The sequence below is a fragment of the Eleginops maclovinus genome, chromosome 16 (genome assembly GCF_036324505.1).
Source record: "Eleginops maclovinus isolate JMC-PN-2008 ecotype Puerto Natales chromosome 16, JC_Emac_rtc_rv5, whole genome shotgun sequence".
Taxonomy (NCBI): domain Eukaryota; kingdom Metazoa; phylum Chordata; class Actinopteri; order Perciformes; family Eleginopidae; genus Eleginops; species Eleginops maclovinus.
Window position 1 is genome coordinate 17866951 of NC_086364.1, and position 16476 is coordinate 17883426.

At 40.5% G+C, this 16476-nt stretch overlaps 2 protein-coding genes across 2 annotated transcripts; both read left to right on the plus strand.

Moving 5' to 3' along the window:
- The first annotated feature begins 325 nt into the window (after positions 1-325).
- Positions 326-6046, plus strand: si:ch211-11k18.4 (uncharacterized). The gene is made up of 12 exons (XM_063903608.1): positions 326-581; positions 1151-1262; positions 1551-1644; positions 1802-1856; positions 2353-2493; positions 2619-2779; positions 3157-3255; positions 3412-3557; positions 3642-3813; positions 3896-4008; positions 4615-4699; positions 5334-6046. Exons 1-12 carry the CDS (start codon positions 464-466, stop codon positions 5391-5393), a joined length of 1356 nt encoding a protein of 451 aa, XP_063759678.1. The 5' UTR covers positions 326-463; the 3' UTR covers positions 5394-6046.
- Positions 6047-7607: 1561 nt separating this feature from the next.
- Positions 7608-16278, plus strand: rabep2 (rabaptin, RAB GTPase binding effector protein 2). The gene is made up of 11 exons (XM_063903607.1): positions 7608-7976; positions 9720-9875; positions 12051-12133; positions 12221-12568; positions 13077-13172; positions 13255-13353; positions 13649-13744; positions 14286-14493; positions 14674-14828; positions 14933-15049; positions 15534-16278. The coding sequence occupies exons 1-11, from the start codon at positions 7949-7951 to the stop codon at positions 15636-15638; spliced, it is 1491 nt and encodes a 496-aa protein (XP_063759677.1). The 5' UTR covers positions 7608-7948; the 3' UTR covers positions 15639-16278.
- The last annotated feature ends 198 nt before the right edge of the window (positions 16279-16476 follow it).

The following is a 16476-nucleotide window of genomic DNA, read 5'->3' on the forward strand; positions in this document are numbered from 1 at the left end:
GGGATTTGGATTTAATTTCAAGACAGCCCTTTTGGTGTGTAGTTCTTGATTTTATACTGCAGTGCTGCCTATACATTTACTGTAGAAATAAGTGCATTGGTGTATCGGACAGTCTTGTTGATTCTTAAAATATACATATACCTTTTAAACAGTGCTTGAATCAGTACACAATATTGTGACTAACCTGTTTGTGGGTTTATATACCGATTTGATTCCTTTATCTTATGTGACTGTTGCTGGACTGACGCTGCAAAAAACGAGTGGATAAACTACATTACCCAGAAGCCCTTGCGACGAAATCTGCTTCATCTGAGGACGTGGCTAAGCGACGTATTTCTCAACCCGGTGTGTAAGCAGACCGGGGCGATTCAAACAGGGCTAACCGGCTTTGTTCATAGCTCGCACGGAGAGTAATTTACTTCAACAATTCCCTTCAGACGTTTGACATCCTCACCGTATTACAATGTCTGGGAAAATAAAGAACCGAAGTGCCGCCAACGCAGAGGCGCTAACCGGCGGTGTGTCCTGCGATGAGCGCATCTTGCGGGACTGTCATCAACTCTACACGGATCCAAACAGTGGTGAGTTGGCAGCTATATGACTATTTGTCTCAAACCCTCAATGGAACTCACTCCAACTTTAAAACATTAAATAACAAAGTTAATCTATCAAGCTGTTTCGCTGACCAGGGCTTTGCTAGCTAACTTGTTGAGACGTTAAACCTGGTACAGAGGGCTAACCGTTAGCTAGCTGTTAAGCAATAATTGTGTGATTTGATTCACATTACGCTAGCTAACCAATGCTAGTTGTATTAGCCATGCATGGAGAGTGGGTTTGCACACTATGCTAGCTAGCTCCTTACATGCTAAGTTTTGAATTGTGACAATTAATTAGAGACTGTTCATTGAGGAGCCTCGCAAGGAATTATGGGTCCCCAGAAAAGAATGAATGAATTGCATCATATTTTTAAAATGCCATCATTAGTTTAAAATTGCCATCAAATAAAAGACTCCTGCTGACGTGTTTGTGTGGCCTTTCTCCATATCCTGTTCACTCATGTAGCAGTCTTACTCTGACCTGAGAGCTGTCATAACTCCACTTTAACTTAACATCCTTGATTTTACAAAAATCTATGTTTTTTTTCTTCAAGGGTTGATCTCTGTTGCCGAAACTGTTGGTGTAAAGCTGCTGGCGCCCAGGAAAAAGATCACTGTGATGCTGATGGGCAACCACTCTGCTGGGAAAAGCTCCTTCATCAACTGGTAAATATGTTTGTCCCAATGTACATCACAGAGGGCAGGTTGGTTCAGCCAGAATAACATTGCTCATCGCTGGGCAAACAAAGTGATGACTTGCATGCAACACTGTAAAACACAAGGAAATAAAAGCATGAATCAGATGATTAGATGTAAAGTAACAGGTCTACCTAAAACTCCTAGTCTACTCTGTGCCTGTCCGGCTTTATTTGTTTCTGTTGCATTCTGGGACAACCCTCCTTAGTAAAGCTTTGTAATCGTGACTGTTTGGTTTTGCTTTGTCTTTTTTGTCAGGTATGTTGAAGAGCACATCCAACGCACAGGAGTGGCTATTGAGACTCAAGGCTTCAGCTTTGTTACAAGTGGCCGCAAGAGAGAGTCTCTCACAGTGAGTGCAACAGTACAAAAACTAAAAAGCACCATTTATTGTAAAATAGGTTCATATTTGATGCAGGAAGAAGTAACAAAATGTGATTTTCAATTCTCCCTTATGTTGCAACATTTATTGTCACATTCCCTACTAAAACAGTTCTTCTTTTCTTTAGGGAAACGCCACCCTTCATCTGTATCCACACTTCAAACCTCTGCAAGAGTTCAAAGGTGAGATTTCAGCTGTAATCCCAATCCGTCTCTGTTTGATGATGCAATTTGTCTCCCCTCAAAGTGCAGCCACACAGATAAATTCCCAGATTCCCCGCATTTTGATGGACAGATTTCCTGTTTTGTTGTTTGTCCTTCACTCAAGAACTTTAACAAAGTGCTTTGCTTAGGATGCAGCAACAACAGTGTGTGGCTGGCAGCATCCATGTACCTCTTGAACTTTAAAAACAACTATAAAACTTCCAGAATCACTACACTTATTTATAAAGGGAAGCCTGACATGACTAAACAAAACAAACAAAACTTCATACATTAAGTGACATAACGGGATTAGCATGATGGAGCAAGACATCATGCTAAATTTCCCCTCTGTGGGACCAATAAAGGATTCTGATTCTGACACAAAACAAACCACAGTGCATCAGTGTTGTAAAAAAAATCTACTGTCCCTCCAGTTTTCACCCATCTTGTCTGTTCTTCTTGAATCGATGTCTAGGTGTTTCCGAGTACTTGAGCACAGAGATCTGCACGTCGCGACAGAAACGTTTCAGCCTGGTGACGTTTGTGGATTCACCGGGGCTTGTGGACGGTGATATGAAGTATCCCTTTGACGTGGACGAGGTTATCATGTGGCTGGGTGAGAAGCAACTAACTAAATAACTTAAATATAGTTTTACTGTAAAATAATACAACATTAAAGGAGGGACATTTGCACAATCTGCCTTATCTCCAGTTAACATTTTCCCCCACTGTTCCTCTCAGGTGACGTCTGTGACCTGATCCTGGTCTTCTTTGACCCCATGGGTCAGGCTCTGTGCAAGCGCAGCCTCAACATCGTGGAGAAACTGAATGAGAAACACGGAGACCGACTGCACTTCTACCTGAGCAAGGCCGACGAGGCTGGGGGGGAATCGGACAGACAGGTATTCAAAGCAACAGCCAGACTTAAAAGCTTGCATAATTTTCATTAGATTGTAGAACAGATAAAGTCACTTGGTATAAACAAGTTAGTAGAAGTTAAATAAGCTGTGTCCACACGTTTTAATACATGCACTGATGTTGTCAGACCCCTCCAGGAGGGATGGTAACCTAAAACAGCCTATAAGGTCCTCTTCATGTTAAAGTGTGTGGGTGGTTTAAAGCTGCTGTCAAGTGTCTTTACCAGCGCAGGCTTTAAAGTATATACGAGTAGAAAACATGGACATTCACTTGCATACAAATATTGTCCTATTTGACCAGAGTTACATTGAGTACTCTCTCCCTCTGACTTGTGTGTGTTTTTTGTGACTGCGTGTTCCAGAGAGTAATGATGCAGATTGTCCAGGAGCTCTGCAAGCGGCCGGGACTCAACAAGTGCGGTTTTGACATGCCCACCATCTACATTCCTAATCCGCATAAGGTAAGGGTTGCACTTTCAAAGAGCTCTAGATGATTGTATGCTTTTTAGGCTCATGTTTTTGCTCCTTCAACTTGTATTTTCAATTATTTTAGAGATCATAATGTAAAGTTACTGACTGCTGCTAACTGCATTTGTTGTCTTTGTTCCGGCTCTCAGCCGAGTCGCTGTGTGAACCAGATTGAGGAGGTTTGTCGCACCGTCGAGAAAACCATCAACCAAACGGTCCAGAACACTCTGAACTCCCTGGAGAAGGACTGCGAGGTGATCAGCGAGGCCATCGCTGACACGCTCAGCAACGACAGGTAGGAACACAGTGTGCTACAGAAGGGAATATAGTTTGGTAAAACGAGCATGCTTGATTAACGTGGCCCTCTCCTCTCTCTCAGGCAGGTCAGTGTCAGTAACCGGCGTGCACGCTGTAAGAGCTGCTTCCTCACGCTGCTGGGCTTCAGCGTGCCTCTGGGTCTGATGGCGCTGCTGGTGCTGGGTGTCCTCTCTAAGGAGCTGCTGGAGCTGGCTCTGGGCCCCGAGGGCACCGAGACACTCTCTCTCTACCTGGTTAGTGCTCTCTCGGTGTTGTGTTTCGCTGTCCATATGTGAAGCAGTGAAGTCTGATCCTAGCGGCTCTTGTGATCCACAGGCTCCCGTTGTGAAACTGTTCGACTCGCTGTCTGTGGAGCAGCAGCTGTACGGCGTTGGCGGGATGGTGTTTCTCTCCTTCCTCCTGCTCATCTTCGCACGCTACTTCTTCAGGTACGACATTATCGTCTGAAAGCGATGGTGCTTAATCTGCCGTTACGTGGGTGCACTTCTACTTTTCATATATTTCATCCTGCTTTCTCATATCGACACTTAATCCCAAACTACTTTTAAAAATCTATACATTTTCCAGCAATAATTGCCAAATCTCCCTCTAGTTCAGCTGCAGTCACTGCCTTTCTTCTGTTATAAAAAAAACAAATACCTTTTTTTTTAATACGGTTCGGAGTTAGTAACACAAAACAAGGAATTCAAAATATTACTTTTCAAACATTTTTTTGGAGACAATGCATTTTGATTAATCATGAAATCATTATTTAAATAAGTTAGTTGCAGCGTTGTAGTAGTACCCTTCTATCTGAGATCTTTTTAAGTCTATACTTTTCTCTGGCCTTTTGTACCCATAAAACTGCGTTCCATCTGGTCCACTTTTATGTCCCCCAGTGGAATCCAGAGGATAATCTATTTTAAGCATCTGCATGTGATTTCAGGCTCCCCCTGGATTTGCAACTTTCCTTTTTTTTATTTGGTGGATTTTTATTTTCTCACCAGCTTCAGTTTGTTTGTTAATCTTATTAAATTCCTTTCAATCCTTCTCAGGACTCAACCAACTATGAGCGGCAAACAGAAGAGGCAGCTGCAGGAGAAGCTGGAGTACGTTCAGGAGGTGGTCAAGGCCAAAAAGGTATGTGCGTGTGACTCTGAAATGATCAAGGCATGCGTTACATTTAAGGCACATCATGTGAGCCATTCCTCACACTCTGTTCACCTTGCACATTCCTCTGGATATTATCAAAGGGTTTATTGTCATATTCACAGTAGCTGCAGCGTAGTTCCACAATGAGAAGATAAGTCCCAGGCTCCTCCAACATCCAAATAAATAAGATATAAAAGCAATTATTAATAGTGTAAGACAATAGTTCAAGTGACATAATGTGCCAGTAATTGCAGAAATAACAATTGACAGGTCCAATAAAACTAAACGGAATGTAAAATGAAATACTTACAGTGGAATAAAATACTGCTTATTTTAGTGTTTATAAATATGTGAACTGCAACCAGATGTGTGTGGTCAAAATTGAGGGTAGGCACTTCACAGAGCTCAGATGTTTATCAGTCTTGTATATATATCGTGCACACTTCTGTTCAATGCAACCTCTTATAAATCTCTACAAAGTTCTTCATTTTATATTCTAAGATACTGCAAATTGTCATATTCTAGTTGTGATTTCAGACAGAGGGTGAAAAGAGGTTCAAAAACTGATCATTTATCTGAAATGGCAGCATTGGACTTTAACAATTTATGTTCTCCCCTCTAGAAAAAGCTGTATGAAGAATACCTTCGCCAGAGTGTCAGCGATCAGGACATGGACTTGTAAAGGAAAATGATTTCAGCATCCCCCCCCACACTGACGTTGGACCAAATGAAATTAAACCTTTCTCGCCACGTCTCTTTGACCACTGCTCTCTGTATCATGTTAAAAATGTAACTTATAAGCCCACGGTACAATAAACCCATCACCTTTCTGATGAGGATGATGTCAGCACTCTGAAACCACACTACCTGCAGATAACTAGTGTTTGGAAATGAGCTTCTATTACTGACCGCCTATTTGTTGTGAGCATTTCTATACATGTGCCTCTGCTCCAGTCAAAGGAATAAACAGGCTTACACCACTTTAAGGTATTTAAACATTTGCAAGATTATTTATAATATTTCTTTATCAGATGAATAGTATTTTAGTTATACGACGTATAGCACTGGTTTACAAGAGTCGACTTTGTACGAGTTTTTGAAAACTTCCACCAGCATTTTATACAGTCCTATGGGATCATGAAGAAACGGTTATTCCAGTTAGCATCATGAATGTCTGTTAGTTACTCTGTAGAATATTCAATTATAGGCACAACTGTTATTAAATTAAATGTCCAGGACTTCAACATTTTCCCACTGATGAAACCAACTTTTTGTATTTTGCATTGTGACCATGTTTGAATTACTAATGACTTAAATAAAACACTGTTCATAATATGTGGCGATGATGCTCTTTCTTGAGTTCACATTCTGTTCTTTCTTTGAAACAAGAAATTTCATCTTTGCAATTGTTACTTTTCTTTTTGTCAACTCCTTGACTTTAAGGTCAGAGTAAAGTTTCGAAGGCCTAAAGATGACGTGTTTTCTCTGCTTTTGTTTGGACTTTTTCTCGCCACACCCGGTTTCACTGCACACTGATAAAGCACAGACAGGATGCATGCCCTCTCACTGTAGATAGCAGATGTCTACATGAAGAAATGAAAACCAAAGAGTGGCATTTAGTGTTAAGAGGGTTAGAAAGTCACAGTTTCGACCACAAGGTGTAGCTGTAAGAATTTGGCTGAAATCACAGCTCGCTCTTTAAGGCTTAACCTGTGTGGCTTCTTATTTGGAATATTCAGTCATTCTTTTTTTTATTGATTCAAAAGCAAACAGGAAACTATAAACCCTGTCCATGCCTTTGTCAAGCAAAGGAAACAGGTGGGGAAAGACTGTTGCTAATGAAACACAGTTTCCCTGTTTCAAGGTTAATATCACACTTGTTTTTTAAACATCTGAATTTTTTTACTTGACAATGTTCAACAGATAAAGTTCATTAATCACTTAAATTGTCATTGGATTATTCAGCGACTCAGGACAGGGGGGAATAAGCGCTAACTAAAACTTAACTCCATTTTATGTAACAAATGTAAGTTTATGTTGCATGAATATCATTAATCATTTGGCACGATTTTCATAATGCACATATATAACACGCTAACCTTTCCTGTATAAAGGACACAGAGGACCTCATCATATCAGCACACTGTATGAAAAGTGACCTACTTGTTCAAGCTGATAACACAGCCAGTTTTGCACTTTACACTTGCAACTAGCACCCAGGGAGGTAGAGAGCAGGGATATCTTATGTGATGATCCTGATCAGCAGCGCCCTCCAACAAAAAGAAAGCTGTGCAGAGACCAGCCTGTTTACAATTGTAAATCTAGCCTTACACTCTTTAAGATAAAGAATCCATGTCTGAATTACCTGCAGAACCTTCTAAATAATGTTCAAGTGCCCATACACTACTGCCTTAACATTAGTATTTTCCATTTGAGACAACACTTTAATCGCTCTCAAATTGGCAAAAGTGAGGAAGCAAAACCAAAGAAGGCTGACTTATTGTGACAGTATTATTTTTCCAAAAAATGATTCTCTTTGATTTGAAAGGTTTTTGTCATCTTTCAAGTAGCTGGGAAAGTTATACACTATTATCGGTATTTAAAAAAGGTTAACATCTTCCCAATGTCACCAGAGTATCATCATTTAGAGAGGGGGAAAACTGCTATTTCAGCAATTACTCCCCTGTTGTTACTTTAGATTATTAAAGACATTTTTTAAGGAGTACATTAAGATATGATAGATATATTAAGATTATGATATACAAATGGTAATTTAATGAGTAAAGTATCCCTTTAATACAGTGCTTGTGTAAATGTACTCAGTAACAGTCCTCCTCTGCCTTTTTGTGACAGAGAGCCAAGGAAGATGCTCCAGTGACCTCCAGTGGTCAGCACAGTGGCCATGATGGCTACATACATACATTAATGTCCGGGGTGTGGCAGTCACTTAAGAAACCTGTGGCCATGTTTCTTGGTATTCTGAAATCCTGAAATCCTGAAAACAGTCAAATGAGAGGGCACAGCAAACAGGGAAAGGCTCTTGAGAACAGGAAGGAGGTTGACGTTATTTCCGCAGGCTTTGGACCGGGGAAAGTTGTTTCCTGAAGTTGACACTGGTGATCATTTCCACACCTAAGCTCTGGAGCTTCTTGTACAAAAATGTCTCCGACAGGTTTTTTGCATTTTTGGTAATAGTCGTCTTGATCCCTCGCCAGATTGACTCTGTCTGAGGAAAACATGAGCTCCAGGAGTGAACAAGACTCGGGTAAATAAACACTTTAATCTGCTTTACTCCTAACAGGATTGTCTGGGAGGGAATACCGATCTCTTCAAAGCTTGGTTTTTATTCGAAAAAACGTTTACGTATTGCTTGTCTTCACTGTGAGAGAAACCTGTTGAATGCGAAGCTACACCGGTCAGTTAACCGACAAACGGCCCGTTAGCATCTCTGACCATAGGAATGAACGGGGGATGCTAGCCGCAAGCTAACACTTTAGCTTAATTTGTATCCACACTGGACCTCCTGTAGCTTAAACCCAGTGGTGTGAGGTTACTGAGTACATTTACTCAAGTTTTGAGATACTTGTACTTTACTTGAGTATTTCAATGTTTTGCTACTTTGTACTTCTACCTCACTACAATTCAGAGGTAAATAGCCTACTGTACTTTTACTCCACTACATTTGTCTTGCGTTACTGTGCAGGTTTTGACTAATGATGTGCAATATAATCACTACTTAAATTCATTTGGTTCCACCTTGACTAAATCCACAAGCTACCTTACAGTGTAGGCTACAAAGCTGTTAACATGAGTTCCACGTTTACCAGCTCTGATAACAATTCATGCATCAATAATGACAATGGGCCAATCTGCCCAACGAGTACTTTTACTTTCGGTACTTTAAGTATATTTAGATGCCAATACTTTTGTATTTTTACTTGAGTAGCCTAACATTTTCAGTGCTGGACTTTTATTCTTAACACAGTATTCCTGCACACTTCTACTTTTGCGCAAGTACAAGATCTGAGTACTTCTCCCACCTCTGCTTAAACCACAATATGTCTACTATCTGTTTCACTTCTTTATTTGATATTATCATAGATATGTGACTACTGTACCTAGTCATATATTTAACAACATATTAATGTATAGGTCTGCTGCTTTTTGAGACATAATCCTTCAGCAGCAGTGTACATTAGCACCTTAATGTCCCTGGGAATGCTAAATCCACCAACTTACTTAAACTTCTTATAAAGTTTTCTAAAACGAGCAGAAACATTTGTAGTTCTTCTTTAGCAACATAAGTAAAGGAAGTATAAAGAATGCTGTGTGTGCTGCTGTCTTATTAATACAAATAATGACAGCAGCTGTTAATAAAACCTAATGTATGGACGTCCTGACAGCTCTTACATCAGGTTTATTCAAACGTCAATAATGCTAAATTATTTGAAATATGTGAGGTAACTTTTCCATTTGTGCATGAAAAGAATATTTTTAAAAGAAATGAGAAACATATATAAGACTACAGATACACACGTAAGATCAGCGTTGGATTATGTGGGACTTTGCCCTAAATGTATTTACTCATTAACTCAATCATTACAAGATAGGGTATACTCTCCTAATTGATCCCCCAGTGAACTAAACAATAAAATCAATTGGTCGTGTTCCCTGTCAAACACTTAAACAATGAAGGGTTCCGTCATTTATGGCATATGAAATTGTTAGTCAAAATACTCATAAACACTACTGCATGACTCTATTTAAAGGATTTTTTTGCATCTTCTTCAGACAGCTTTGTCTAACTTCCAGTTGCTCTCCTAACAATGATGACATAAATGCTTCGTAGTCTTACAAAACCACACACAATATGCTGCTCTGCACGTTTCTAACATATGGATTAGAGACATCACGTGAGTGTTCTTCTTATCTTGTAGTAAGGTATCTATAGGTCTTGTGTGGTTACTTATAATGCAGATTAATTAACAACCTCTTTATGGTTTTTCAGAGGCGAGCCTGCAGGCCCAGCTAGCCGAGTGCCGAGCTCAGGTGGAGCACTGGCAGGGCGTGGCGACGATCTGCGAGCTGAGCAAACAGGAGGAACTGGCAGAGCTGCAGAAACAATGTGATCAAGAGATCCAGTCTCTGCAGGAGGCTCTCAGAGGTGTGTGTGTGTGCGTGCGTGCGTGCGTGTGTGCGTGCGTGCGTGCGTGTACATTGTTACACTGGCTTGAGAAGCACAGTGTATGTGCACGTTGTTTAATTTCACGTAACAAGATGTTAGGAGAAAGACATTCTTAGTAGTTATGGTTGGGGTTGGATACTGATAAAAAATATGAATATTTAAGATGTTGATTATACAGAGGTGCTGTTCCATATTTTCACAATACATTTTATTTAAAAAAATAGTGGCACTAGAGGTTTTTAGTTTTAGTTTCCTGTGCTTAAGTATTAGCTGGGTAAGTTCTGCTCCTTCTTTTATAACAATGAAAGTTTGTTATATTGTTAACCCTCTATGGGACTAATTAAGGAAATTAACTAAAAAAATTTAATGACCTTTGATTTTAAGTGTATTAAGGCCTAAAATAAATTTCCTATGCTCACTTTCCCAAATTGACCTTTGACCTTTATTTTGGGGTATCGTCATTTATAAATGACTTTGTCCCATTCGGGTATATATTTTTCCATGATTTCTTAATGTAAAAAACAATTGATTAAATAACAATGGCTTCATTATCCATGAACACATTTTATTGATAAAACACTTAAAAAATTTCATTTCAGAATGATTCTTGAACCATAATAATTAAAAAGATATATGCAAATTTGTCCCATTAGTTATGAAACTGAACCAGGCAGTTCTTTTTTGGTGTGAAGCACAGGTGAACGTTGTATGCCATACCCTTGGAGTCACAAAGCACATACACCTTGTAACCCCATTTGTGGGGCTTTTTGGGGTTATAGTTTTTCAAATAACTCTTCCCTTTGAATGGGATTATTTGCTCATCAACACAGAGATGCTCTGTCAAAGGGATGCTTTTCATAGTCTCAACTGTAAAGTCAAGAAATGGTCTGACCTTGAAGAGCCGATCTTGGCCTAGATTATGAGGGCCCTCCATAGTGTTGTCATTGAAATGGAGGTTGGCTTTGATCTGTTCCCATCTTCTCATTGGCATCACCTCAGCAATTTTGTCAATGCGAGTGTGTGTCTGCCAGCACATGCGTTGTGCAGGTACACCATAAATGCCCATATGAAAGGCACAGCCAATGAACTGCTCCATCTCTTTCTCTGAACAATTCAGGGGTGCGTTCACATTGCTCTGTACAGAGTAGAGATTGGTCTGCTCTACAATGTGTTTGAAACACTCAGGGGAGAACATCTGCCTAAAATAATAGGTTGGGGAATGCACCCTTTCTGCTGTGGCCAGACGTATCTTCCAGGCAGGGACTGGGTAATGGGCACGGATCGCTGACTTCCACAACAACCTACGGCCTATCCCTGGTTGAAGATCCTCCTCACTGCCTGGCTCCTCATTCTCATCCTGTCCTTCATCACTACCATCTCTCTCATTGTCGCTGTCTTCCTGTTGCTCATTTCTGGGCTCCACTCTCACAACTACCTCGTCCTCATCACTGCTGGCACTGTCCTCACTGCCCTCAGGAATAGGCATAGCTGTCCCTCTCACTTTACCATAAAACTTGGAAACGTCCTAAGAAAGACGTATGAATAAATAGTTTGACCCTGCATCACAACAGTCGAATCTCCATCACAACAATAGAAACCATTAGGAACATTTCTTTCCCTTAATGGGACTTTGTCATTTATACATGACATGCACTTTTTTAACTGTTTTGAAGAAGGATTTGTAGATTTCCTTACATGAAATGACTAAAATAGTAAAACAACTGTTAGGCTATTTAGTAATATTTTTTTATTGGTGATTTATGTGTGTTTTATAGCTTAAAAATGGACTTACCATGATGCTACTTGTGCATGTGACCTAACATGTGCTCTTGTCTCCTGTACTTCCTTGTAACTTCCTTGTTGTCATGACATTATATAATCTTTGATTTTATTGGTTAGAAGGGATGTTAGGTGACACATTAAAGGTGCAATATGATTGGTTAGAGGCTTGTGTTATTTTTTAAAGCTGTTTTTTGAAGCGTCATTTATAAATGACGAAGTCCCATAGAGGGTTAAAACTTTAGTCAAATAAAACATAATGAATTCTGAAATTCAGCTGCACTAGTATTGTGGAGTTATTTTGGTGGCAAACTGGATATTGTTCACTTGATGAGATTAATAAGTCCTTACTTTATGGTCCTTCTGTGTGTGCAGAGACAGCTGCGCAGTATGAAGCCAGGCTCTCAGTCCTCCAGTCTCAGTCTGGAGAGTGGAGGAGAGCCAGCGGGCAGAGCATGGTCAGTATTTCACTTTGTGTGTTTTTCCAAAAATTGTTTCCATATGTTCTTGACTTAATACAAGCATTTGTTTTACTCGCCTGTTAGATCAGTGGAAGGAAAGGCAATAATGAATCTTCATCATCGCTCACCAACAGCCTGTCTGAGGCGGTGGCGGTGGAGCGGAGGCAAAACCAGCCGGCAGATCTCGAGACGTCGACGGAGGGAGAAGGGACGCCTCCTACGTCAGAAGCGTATTTTTCTCTGCGGCACTGCGACTCGGCCTCGCTGTCCTCCTTCTCCCTAGACACGCCCTCTCTGCCCAGGAAGCTCCACGCTCAGGAGGACACCGACTCTCTGGTCTCCACGGGAACCCTGGTTCCTGAAGCCATCTACCTGCCGCCCGCCGGACACCGACTGGTCACTCTCGGAGACTGGGACGCTCTCAATGCTCAGGTACTGATTCAAAATGATGATACTGAATGGCAGGTTTTATACTTTTATGAAACAAAATCCGTCATGTCACTCTATAGCAATAGAGAAAGCCTCCTTACAATCCTTTTAATTAACTGTTTAATTCATACAGTATGACCAAAAGCTTTGATTAGTTAAGGAATATTAGTATATCGACAGAGAAAACCACTGCAAACTACTTTCATTATCGATTAATTAATAAAGTACATTTCTGCTGCCTTTTTAAATAATGGAGATTTCCTACTTTTTCCTTATTTATCTGAACATGTTTAGGTTTAGGACTGACAAAACAAAGACATTTAAAGATCTTGTATTTTAAAATACTGGGTTCTTCCCTATTTTCTAACATTTTATAAACCAGAAATGTTGATTAATCTAAATTATAAAGAGTAGAGTAATGGAAATAACTAATGAAAATAATAGTTATTGGTCGTCCTAACAGAAGAACGAGTATATAGTGTATTGAGGCTGTTGTGTGTGTGTGGTGCAGGTGTCGGAGCTGCGAGGCGAGGTGAGTCAGCTGCAGGAGGAGAAGGAGGAGCTGGAGAGAGAGCTGGACACACAAACCAACAAAACACACAAACAGGTGAGCAGCATGCAGCGTACATTCAGTGGGAGTGGATATTATGTGCTGGTTTAGTCACATGGTCATTTGTGTGTGTGTTCAGGTGTCAATGCTCCAGGCTCAGGTCCACACCTCAGAGGCCCTCCTCCAGGATCTGCAGAAATCTTTCAGCCAATCACAGAGCGCCGTCCAGAGTCGGCTGGTGAGTGAAGCCGGTGCTCCCGAGTGTGAATGCTTTCTTGCTGAGTTGAATAGATAAAACAAACATGTCTGTCAAACTTTTCCTTTGTGGTTTTGGCACAGTGAGGATGCCACGCACGCACAGGCTCTTACATTTAGTTTTTGCCATAAAGGTGTAACCCAGGTGCTTGAAGACTGGCTTACAGAGGTCAAACTAAAGTTCTCACTTGATTCCTAGTGCTGTACCAAAAAGATCAGGTTTGATTAACATGTTATTCAGTACGAGCAAGTGTTTGAATCTGCACCTGTGTGTCCAGGCAGAGTTGTCCCTCTCCCAGAGGAAGGTTTGCACCGAGCTGTCCCGACTCAAAGGAGAGGAGGTGGAGGATGAGCCAGACTCCTTCCCTGCAACACTGCAGGTAAAACTGCTGGTTCTGTATTTACAGTATGTAAACTCAAGGAAAAGTCACTGAAAGTCTAGTTTTTGTTCTATACTGATCTTTAAATAATCTATTCATCATTCAAATGTAGATAATTGAGAAAACAGTGATTAAAAGTTTCTCATAGCAATAAAAATTGGAACAAAACTGGAAAACAGTTTGTTTATGTAACCTCCTTTTAGTCAGCTGCTACCTTTCGTCATTACTTACGTCTTATGATGACTGAGAGTTAAACTAAGTGGCTCACAGATTTACCTATTTATCCTAAAATGTGTTTCGGTCAACTTTCACCGGTGGCTGTTGAATCTTGTAACCAAGTTTGCAATAATCCGGAAGTATCCTGACCATCCGTTGGTCATTTAAAATGTTTATTTGCTTCTTTTTAACTTGAAAAGTTTTACTGTGGTCAAATACAATTTGTGCTTTGACCACGTAATGAATGGTTATGGTGCAGCTTTATAGCAGACACTCGGTGTGTGTGTGGGTGGGTGTGTGCTGACTGTTGACCTCTGACCTGCAGGGTGCGCACTGTGAGGAGCGTCTTCGCATCGAGATTGTGAACCTCCGGGATCAGCTGGATACCCGCACAGAGGAGAACGGTCTGTGGATCATCGGTATTTATTTTGTTGTCTCAACACTCGCTGTCTTGACTCTAAAATATGTTTCATTCTCTCCTCCTGTCTGCACCAATTGGCACCTCCGATCCTCAGAAGTTTTAGAAGGTGAGTGAACAGCTTATTATTACTCTGGTAACCTAATTATAGGATGTTATTTCCACTTTAAACTTTAATACGTACAGTTTTGAAACCGTTAGAACTGATGTTCAATCTGAGGGCCAATGTGTGATAACCAGGAGTTTTTGTTTTAGTATTAATGGTGTGCGTGTGTGTGTGTGTGTGCAGTGCGTCTGTCCAGTCTGAAGACAGAGACAGAGAGGATCTCTGCTCAGAAGGATCAGCTGCAGGCCGAGCTGCTGTCCTGCTGCACCGAGCTGGAGGCCCTGCGGGTGGCGCTGTCTCACGTGCAGAGCACCTGCAAGGCCCTCAGCAATGACAAAGTGAGTCTGCCTTTCAACTCTGTGGTAATGTTGAGGCTATGAGTTGGCCAAGTTACACGTTTTCAAACCGTTTCCTTTATTTGTCTGTTTCCTGTGTCCGTCAGGCGGCGCTGCAGCAGCAGTGTCTGGAGCTGCGCAGTCAGGTGATCAGTATGCGCAGCCAGGTGGACACCAGCCAGACGGTTCAGAGAGACTTCGTGCAGCTCTCTCAGTCCCTGCAGGTGAGGAGCACCGGACCTTTGTTTACTTTAGTGAAGGGAACAAATCCTGAGTGTAAAGAAGAAACATACAACATATTTGTTTAAACATAATCTTTTAAAGTAAAACATTTTCAATAATAAAATAGGAGTAACATTTTTATATCAAGATAAGTCAAAGTAAAAAAGTTCAATAAGAAGATCGAATAAAAAAAGAATATAAAAAGCCATAAATTAACATAAAACGTTTAGTAAAAAAGGGGTAACTAGAATTTAAATTGAATTAAATACAAATATTTGGATAAACATTTGAAGTTAAATTAAAAATGTGCAATAGGAAGTCAAAAGAGAAAATGAAAATATTTATATAAAGATGAGAAGTTAAAGTCAATGTCTTCTTTTCCTCTTCATCAGTTCTGTCTCTCACTGTAACAATTTAAATATCCCCTCTGAGGGACAATAAAAGGAATTCTGATTTCTATTCACTGGCCCGTGTCTGCTCCCTCAGATGAAGCTGGAGGTGATCCGGCAGGCGGAGACTCTGGAGCAGGTCAGAGAGATCCTGGAGGATGGAGTGAGGGAAGCTGCTTCCTCTCCTGCAGACGCCTCGTGAGCTTCAGAGAGTCACACTGGAACCAAAGAACAGAGACCAATAAGGACCAAATAACCATCACCAGGAGAAACACTGTCGGGAGTTCTGGGACCTTTTTAGGATGGATATCCTGAAGAGACATTATTTTAGTTTCAGACGTGTTGAAGACTCGCACTGAGACCAAAGCGAACCTTGAATGTTTTGGGGACACTCTAAGAACATTTGTAACATGCTTATTCCTTTACTAATACATATGGAAATGTATTTTCTGTTTGAACTGACATGACTCCAAACACTCAACCAACACTTGATGTATTGTGAAGGCGGACCTCTAAAAGCAAAGGATCACAGTGCAATAATGAATAACGCTGATACTAAGTAGAAACTCTCCTAAATCAACTGCATTCCAGGTTTGATTTTAACTTTAAGCATTAATATGTTTCCTCTTTTAGCTTTACATGAATGCTCCTGTTGCCACACAATCATAAAGGCTAATTTATGGTTGCGGATAAGGACAGAAGCCAAGCAAAAAAAACAAAAACCTATGAAGAAATGTGAATATGTAACATTTTGTCATCTTTTCTTTTAATACATATTGTAAGTATAAGATAGGCTGTCACTATCTTTCATAATGAAATATGATAAAGTTTCTCAACCCTGGGCTCAGCTTTTATTGCAGTTTCTTATTATGCAAAATACGTGTGACTGATATGCAAATGAGTCCTTACACTCTCATTTAATAAAATAGGGTTTAATGAACTTTCCATTTCACCTCTTGGGAAGTGGAAGCATGATCTTGAAATTCTAATACAAAATATAACTGGTGCTAATCAGGCTTGAACCTGAAAACCCCGCTGAA

Excerpts from the sequence above, each read along its gene's own strand:
- si:ch211-11k18.4 (XM_063903608.1), top strand. The coding sequence starts at position 464 with ATGTCTGGGAAAATAAAGAACCGAAGTGCCGCCAACGCAGAGGCGCTA. Across the intron at positions 582-1,150 it reads CTACACGGATCCAAACAGTG|GGTTGATCTCTGTTGCCGAA; the intron begins GTGAGTTGGCAG and ends TTTTTCTTCAAG. Across the intron at positions 3,814-3,895 it reads AGACACTCTCTCTCTACCTG|GCTCCCGTTGTGAAACTGTT; the intron begins GTTAGTGCTCTC and ends TGTGATCCACAG.
- rabep2 (XM_063903607.1), top strand. The coding sequence starts at position 7,949 with ATGAGCTCCAGGAGTGAACAAGACTCGG. Across the intron at positions 13,354-13,648 it reads GCGCCGTCCAGAGTCGGCTG|GCAGAGTTGTCCCTCTCCCA; the intron begins GTGAGTGAAGCC and ends CTGTGTGTCCAG. Across the intron at positions 15,050-15,533 it reads AGCTCTCTCAGTCCCTGCAG|ATGAAGCTGGAGGTGATCCG; the intron begins GTGAGGAGCACC and ends CTGCTCCCTCAG.